The sequence below is a fragment of the Ammospiza nelsoni genome, unplaced genomic scaffold, assembly GCF_027579445.1.
Source record: "Ammospiza nelsoni isolate bAmmNel1 unplaced genomic scaffold, bAmmNel1.pri scaffold_55, whole genome shotgun sequence".
Taxonomy (NCBI): domain Eukaryota; kingdom Metazoa; phylum Chordata; class Aves; order Passeriformes; family Passerellidae; genus Ammospiza; species Ammospiza nelsoni.
The window spans coordinates 290,572-298,491 of NW_026683193.1; the positions used below are offsets into that span (position 1 = coordinate 290,572).

Below are 7,920 nucleotides of genomic sequence, written 5' to 3' on the forward strand. Positions count from 1 at the left end.
GTTTAGGTGGAAGTTACAGGCTGCCCTAGGGAGGTAAAGATCAGCAAAAGCTTTCTGATCTGGCTGCTTTTGTATGAGAGTCATCTTTGAGCATATATAATATCAGAGGTGGTATCCACATTTGAATGATGGGCTTCTGGATGAGAATGAGAGTTCTCTTCTGTAGGAAGGAAAGCATGTAGCCCCAGTGTTTGCGGTGCTGATGAGAGGCTGCACAGAGGAGGTAAAGGCCAGCCAAGACCTCTCTACCTCTCTATCATGGCACCTTTTTGGAGGGAGCAATCCTTGGACATAATATTGGAAGTGTTATCTAATTTGGGTAATGGGTAAAATCCCTGGTCATATTCAATTAAGTGCACTTACAACTGAAAAGCATGTGTGATGTAGAATGCATGTACTAAGTTACCATACTTACTAGCTTAAATAAAATAAGTGACTCTACCCTGTGGGTTGAACTTGTTAATATGTGAACCAAATTTGCTTCCTGTTGGCAGTGATTGCTCCTGCAATAAGGATAAGCTGTCCTTTGATGGTTAACTTGATCCTCAGTGGGGGTGTGCTGGCATCATTACTGATATCATTCCTGGATAGAAAAAACAGTATTAGTCTCAACAGCATTAGCCTGAACAGGTTACCCCTTTATTACTGCGCCTGAGTGGGTCGCAGCTGGTGAGAGAGAGACGGTGAATCTTGTTTCTTGAATCAGAAGGCTTGATTTATTTATATATTATATATAATACATTATTACTATGCTAATAGAATATAGAGAGAGGTTTGCAGAGCAGCTAGGCTAGGCTAGGAATCGATAGAAAGAAGAATCCACAACAAAGTTGTGTCCAAGGACTGAGTCCCTGGCTTACACTTTGTGATTGGCCCTTAATTATAAACAAAGAAAATGAGCCAATCAAGGTGTGTCCCATTACATTCCACAGCAGCTGATAATAATTGTTTACCTTGTCTTCCGAGGCCTCTGGCCTCCAGAAGACACAGAAATCCGAAAGAAAGAATTTCTGTGAAGAAATGTCTGCGACACCCCTTAGTGGCTCAAGTTGTTTAATCACTTGGACTAATGACAAAATTCCTTTTTCCCACTCAGAATCTCTCTGTTCCATCTCTTTAAATGGGGTTGAGTTGAATAGTAAATATTTCTTTGGTCTTTTGTGGTGTTAGGCCTTGACATTCTTCAGGAGGAATCTCAACTTCTACTTTATGAAGTGCTTGTCCACTGCTGTTGCTGCTTCCCGTGTTTTCAGGGGGGTCTCCTGCAATTTGAGTTGTCCTCCATGGGTAGTGTGCTCTCCTAATTTCAGCTATCAGTTCTGCAAAGTTTAGTACAGCAGTGATTGTAGGTGTGTTCAACTGCCTGTAATAAATCATAAGCCAAAACTGTCTGTTCAGCTCTTCCATGAGCCAGACCCTAAGACTGGCTCAGTTGGTCTGAGCATGGTGCTGAACCACAGTTGTTGGTTCAATCTGTGTATGGCCCATTCACTTAACAGCTGGACTTGATGATCTTTGTGGGTCCCTTTCAACTCAGAATATTCTGTGATCTGTGACATAATGGCAATGCCAACAGCAAACGTTGGCTAAACACTGGCATGTTCTATGTGGCTGGAGTGTTAAAATGATCACTGGCCACTGTCTCTGACAGGAGAGATAGGAGTGTGATTGAGTGATAGTACCTTTTTTCTTTTAATCTGTCACTACCCCATCAATGCCCAAGCACACAGGTGCTTATATTGTGGCCGTTAGGTTTGCAGTAACTGGATATTTCAACTCCTAGTTGGGCCACATTGGCCAGAACTTCAGAAATTCCACTTCTCCCTGCAGCAAAAATCCAGCATGGGGACACACTAGCAGTCTTTGGATCAGGAAGTGCAGGTGCCATGTGGAGTCAGCACAGTCTCTGGATTCCTTTTAGGGTTTGGGCTAATGTTCAAACATTAACATTGACTCACTGCCATCAGGCAGACAACAGATTTAAATGCTCAGAACATCAAAACCCTAAATATTGTCATTGTGATCTTTGATTGCAAAGCAAGTAGCCAATATCCACTTCTCATCCAGAACCCATAAATTAACCATAAGCAGCTTGACAGATAACATTTTCTCCATTTACTAAAGTGATTTTAACTCTTAGCGTCTGGGTCATACACCCAGCATCTTGGCATCCTGCTTCATTAGTACTGAATGCTGTGCTCCTGTATCTACTAGAAATGTAATTGATCATTGACAATAACCAACTGGAATCTAGATGTGTGGGTCATTAGTATGTATTGATAGGGCTCCACTTGTTGCATTTCAGTCTCACTTGGCTTGTGCCTGGAATGCTTTTGCAAATCAGCCACCTGAATGGACTCTTGCACAATACAGGGTGAATTGATAGCTTGCTTAAGCATCACCTTTGCTGTTTCTTTCAGTTTTCATCTTTTCTCCTTTTCTTCCTGGAACTGTTCCTGCAACTGTTCATTTCTCAGTAACAGGGATAAATAAGGTTTCCTCTCTCAGTTCTTGTTTCTTTCTTCTATAATTTTCCCTATTCAAATTCTAAAATAATTGTCTTTCCTTACACTCTGCTGAAGCAAGTAGGGTCCTAAGATGGTCTTTCTCAATCATAAGTTGATCCACTTGGATTCTCAGCTTTTCTCCTGTCTCCATCTCAGAGGCCAGTGGTGACTTTGATACCTCATTTTCTGTGTAAGTCTTACTTTTGGGGAGCTTCCTTAAATGTTTGCAGCTGCCAGCCCCCAGCTCACTGAGGATGCCAAAAGTTGTTTCTAAGACTCCAATTAACAACATTAGCCTGTGAGGCCATAGTAATGGTAGGTCTCCCAGGAGTTCCAACTCCCACATCAACATTTTTATCCTGCTTGTGGCAAAAGAGTGCAACTTTCCTTTTCCCCGGGTACTAAATTCTCCAGAACAGCAGTGGATAATTTATCACTTCCCAAGAAATTCCTTTCTGCAAGCCTTTCACTCAAACTGCATTCCATTATGTACTGTGTCCTTGCTAATGCAGCTGAGTCAAAATTCAAACAGGAAAAAACGTAGCATACATGACTTAGACTGCAGCAAGATAGGAGATCCACGGTTTTGGGGCACATTCAAACAGTTGATGGTTTCAACTATCTTGCCAGGAGGATCTGCCAATAAAGCCATGAATTTAGCAAAACAATTAGGATACTGGGCCTGTGATGATCAAATTGATGTCTGGGTCTCCTTCCGTCGACACCCCATCACCAGCATGCCAGTCCCAGGGAAACCTACCCAGGACCTCCACCCAAGTGGAGACCCTCCCAGTTCTGCTGTACCCCAATAAATGTTTGTGACCCCTAGGTGCTGATGCTGGGGAGCTTGGAGGGGATTTGGAGTTGAGGCACCGCAGGGGGGAACTCGGGAGGGGAGGAGAAGCCACAGGGAGAGGGGCTCTGAGTATTCTAGGTAAGGGCACTTGGGATGGGGGCCAGGAAGGTCTTGGGGCCTAAGGGCTTCCACGTATAGAGGTGGGGGGGGGGGGGGTCGGCTAGGGGGTGGCGCTTAAGGGATTCGCTTTTTGAGCGGAGGTCAGGGCTTTGGGGGCGGTGCTTAGAGGTGGCTTGAACGTGGTAGGGTTGCCTCTGCTGGGCGGGGCTTAGTACCCCCGCAGGGGGGGCTCTGGAGGTCTCCCGTCCATGGGCGGAGCTCTGGGGGTGGGGCTTCAATGGGGTCCCCGCTATGGGGCGGGGCTTGGGGAGGGCCACACTTGGGGGGCGGGGCTATGGGGTTCTGGGCCGTCCCCGGCTGCTGTTCCCGCTGGTGCCGCTCGGGGCGCTGCTGAGCGGGGAGGGGCGGGACCTGCGGGGGCGCTGCACCGGCAGCGCCTGTGCCCGCGCCTGAGGGCACGGGAGGGACCCCAGAACGGACCCGCCCAACCCCAACCTTGCCGTGGGACTCCAACCCCCCCTTCCTCATGCCTTGGAGACTCCCCCCGAGCCTCAGAACCCAAAACCTACCCAAAGGTAGGGTTCCAGGGGGATCGTGGGTAGGGGTCCTCAGTAATCTGAGAGGTGCTGGACTAAGGAAGGGGACCTTCACCCAGGATGGGTCCCTGAAGGGGTTGTTGGGGATCCTGAGGTGGGGGAGTCTATGGGGTGGGTCCACGTGGGGGGCCTTGGGGGACCCCATGGTGGGGGGGGGAGGGTCTTAGCATGATGGTCCCATAGGAGGTCCCAGTAAGATTATGGGTGTGAGATTATCAGGAGAGACCCCTCAGAGGGTCCTCATTCAGATGCCCCCCAGCTCGGGTCCCTGCAGGCGCCAGGCCAGCTGCAGATCCTTGAGGAACAGGGTGACTCGGCAGGTGTGCAGCGAGCACAGGTATGCTTCTTCCAACAGCCTCGCCATGAAGGCCTCTGCTGCCTGTGAACCAAAACCTGAGGGAGGGTCCCCAAAGCTCCCCAGCATGCTCCAACCCCCACACCTTCCCCCAGAGTCACCCCCCCCCCAAACACACACCCGGGGGGGCAGGGTCCCTCCAAACCCACCCATGGGTGACCAAAGCACCTTGTGCCTGTAAATGTCTTAGGGGGGGGATCAATACCCAGTGACCCATCCTCAATCCCTGACAGACCCTGGGAGTAAGGGACCCCCCCCCACCCAGCACCCAGAGACCCTCTCAACATCCATGGAACCCTGTCCCAGAACCCATAGACCCTCCCCCCAGCCTATGGAGACCCTCCTAGACTCCTCCTCAGCTCCCATCACATTCACCCAGCAAACCTCTCAGCCTTATCCAAGCATCCAAAGAGACCTTCCTGAACCTCCTCAGCTCCCAGAGACACCCCCAGCACCCACAGGCCCCCCCTGCAGCACCCACAGACCCCCAACCCCCATGGAAACCTTCTCAGTACCCATGAGATCCCCCTCAGCCCCTTCCCCACGCCCCTAAGTCCCTGGATACCCCTGCAGGACCCATAGGACCCCTCCAGCCCCTCTGTGACCTCCCTCCACCATGCCTGGGCCCCGCGAGCCGCACCTCCTGCAGCGCCAGCAGGGCCATGCTCTGCCAGTGGTAATCGACCCCACGGGTGAAGAGCAGGCAAAGCTCCCGCACCTGCGGCAGAGAGGGCACAGCAAGGGGGGCACATGGGGGCAGCAGGGTCACAGGGAGTGTGGGGACATCGGGACAACATGGAGGGGATATGGGGGCATTGGGGACATCCCGGGCTGGGGACACCACCATGGCGATACCCTGGAGACATGGAGACACTGCCCTGGGGACATCCCAGGGACCTGGGGACATCCTTGTTGTCACCCTGGAGACACTTTGGGGACACCCCAGGGAGAGGAACACTGGGGACAGGAACACCTGGGAATACACTGGGGAGTGAGGACATGGGAACACCATTATGGGGACACCCTGGGATCTCCCAGGTGGGAGGAAGGGGCGAAGCACCACTCTGGGAACATCTTGGGAACACCCTCAGCCATGGGAACATGGGGACACCCCAATAGGACAGGGGGACAGTGCCAGCACAGCAGGAGGGGCACAGGGAACTCTCAATGCATGCAGCCTCTGAAGGTGGCAGGACACAAGGATGTCTGGAACCACAGAATGACATTGGAGGATATGCAAGGATGTTGGGGGAGGACAGGCCCACTATGTCACGAGGATGGGGAGGACAAGGACATGGGGAGGGCTGGAACAGGGTTGAGGGGGAGGTCTGGGGAAAAGGGATGGTCTTGAAGAGTCCCAGGGGGTGATCTGGGGTTCTAAGGGGTAACTTGGTGGGTCTGTAGGGGGTTGGAAAATTGCAGTGGGTTTTTGGGATGGGGTCCACGGGGAGGTTGGAGGGTTCCAGGTTGGATTTCAGGCGTCCCAGGGTGGATTTGGGGTTGGATTTTAAGGGGCCCTAGGGATTGCTTGAAGGGTTGCAGTGGGTATTTGGGAGAGTCCAATGGGGAGCTGAAGGGTCCCAGGGTGGATTTGAAGGCTCTGGGGGAAGTTGCAGGGTCAAGAGGGTTGATCTGGGGTATCCAGGGACAGATTTGGGGATCCCAGGAGAGGGGATCCAGAGTGGTTTGGAAGATCCCAGACAATGCTGGAGGTTCTGGGGTGAAAATGGGGGGGGTCCTGGAGGGGTTTGGGGGTCCCACAGTAGATTTTGTGCGTATCTGAGATGATCTGTGTGGTCCCAGGGGAGTTTGGGACTCCATGTGGGGTGCTGGGGAGGTTCTGGGGGGGGAAATCAGGATGTCTGGGGATTTTAGGGATGTGGGGGGTTCTCACCAGGCGGGCAAAGGGGCCAGGGCGCAGCAGCAGGCGGGTGCTGCTCTGGTACTTGCGGATCTCCTGCAATGCCCGCTGACCTGGGCGGCACCCTGTGGGGGCATCAGATAGGGGTCTGTGGGGGCTTTAGGGGATCTATTTAGCCTGGGGGACACAGATGGGGAGCTCTGAAGGAACATGGGGGGTATAGATCTATAGCCTCTGTCAGAACACAGGGGGCTATAGGGGATCTATGGGGGCTATAGGGGCCTGGGGACAGGGTGAGGCTGTGGGGGTTATAAGGGATCTGTAAGGTCTGGGGGGACATTGTGGGTATAAAGGATCTATAGAGAGCTAAAGTGATGTCTGATATAGGGGAGTTATAGGGACAGGGAGTATGGGGGTAGAGAGGCTATAGGGGAGAGGGAGTGTGGGGTGACTGTAGGTGATGGAAGTATATAGGGGTATATAGGGTGCAGACTAGGGGCGGAGGAAAACAACAGAGGGAGTCCATAGGAATGCTCTAGAGGGGGGCCTGAAAGGGGGCTCGATGTAGGAGGTCCATAAGGGGAGTCCCCCGCCCCTCACTCACTGCGTGCCAGCGGCGGGGGCGATGGGGGGGCTGGGGAACGCCCGCGCCGTCGGGGGGTGGGTTTGGGGCGGGGCATGGTGTGGCCGAGTCCACCGCAGGGTCAGGGCGAGTTCAGAAGGGGACCCAGCGGCTGGGGAAGGGAGAGTCAGGGTGAGCTCAGCTGTGCGGGGTCTCGACACGCTGCCGCCATCCACCGCGCCGTTCAAATCTCCCGCCGCGCCGCTCGTGACGTCACTTCCCTCCGCGCGCCTATCGGGGCGCGCGACCGCCCGGTGCCGCTCCGGACTCCGCCCGCCGAGGGCTCATTAGCATAACTCTGCATGGCCCCACCCCCAGGCACCCCGCGCCTCGGTGCTGCCGGGGTAGTCTCAGTTACCGTCCCCGTGCGGTGCCAGTACGGGCTCTGTAATCGTCCTGGTGTGATCCCAGTCACTCTCATGTGGTTCCCGTTGCTCTCTGCATGGTTCCATTTACGCCCAGAGTGATTCCAGTATGATTCCAGTCCCCTGCAGTATGATTTTAGTGCTTTCCAGTCACTCCCAGTGTGAGTCCAGTATGATCACAACGACTGTCACTATGATCCCTGCCACATCCCCAACGGTCCCAATCAATTCCTGTCACTACTAGAATGATCCCACCATGATCCCAATCACTCCCAGTATGATACCAGTTGCCCCCAGTGTGGTTCCAGACACTCCCAGTATGAACCCAGTGTGGTTCCAGTTGTCCCCTCGTGTATGATCCTAGTTGCCCCAGTTATGGTCCCAGTACCCCAAACATGGTTCCAGCATCTTCCCTTTGCTCCCAGTGTTTCTTCAGTTGTCTCCCAGCATGGTCCCAGTAGCTCCCTGTGATTCCCAGTACCCAGTAGGGGTCAGTCAAGGATTACAACTGTCCATGAAATCCATTTGGAGAAGTAGATTGGGGCGTTAGTGAACCCATGGTGGCCCAGGTGGACTTTGGGGTCTCTTGAGGGAATTGCCTCACAGACCTCCCAGCTAACCCCCAGTTTTCCCAGCGGGCAGCCACACTCCTTATTTGACCCCATCAAGCCTCCCAGTTGCCCCTAGTTGTCCACCCA

The 7,920-nt window shown here is 53.1% G+C and overlaps 1 protein-coding gene across 1 annotated transcript; it reads right to left on the minus strand.

The window, feature by feature from the left end:
- Positions 1 to 4,263: 4,263 nt before the first annotated feature.
- Positions 4,264 to 6,915, minus strand: LOC132087245 (histone H3-like centromeric protein A). The gene is made up of 4 exons (XM_059493244.1): positions 6,840 to 6,915; positions 6,269 to 6,360; positions 5,015 to 5,092; positions 4,264 to 4,398 (listed from the first exon to the last, which is right to left on the minus strand). The coding sequence occupies exons 1-4, from the start codon at positions 6,913 to 6,915 to the stop codon at positions 4,264 to 4,266; spliced, it is 381 nt and encodes a 126-aa protein (XP_059349227.1).
- Between the last annotated feature and the right edge of the window lie 1,005 nt (positions 6,916 to 7,920).

Excerpts from the sequence above, each read along its gene's own strand:
- LOC132087245 (XM_059493244.1), bottom strand. The coding sequence starts at position 6,915 with ATGCCCCGCCCCAAACCCACCCCCCGACGGCGCGGGCGTTCCCCAGCC. Across the intron at positions 5,093-6,268 it reads CTGGCCCCTTTGCCCGCCTG|GTGCGGGAGCTTTGCCTGCT; the intron begins GTGAGAACCCCC and ends TCTCTGCCGCAG. Across the intron at positions 4,399-5,014 it reads CCCTGCTGGCGCTGCAGGAG|GCAGCAGAGGCCTTCATGGC; the intron begins GTGCGGCTCGCG and ends TTTGGTTCACAG.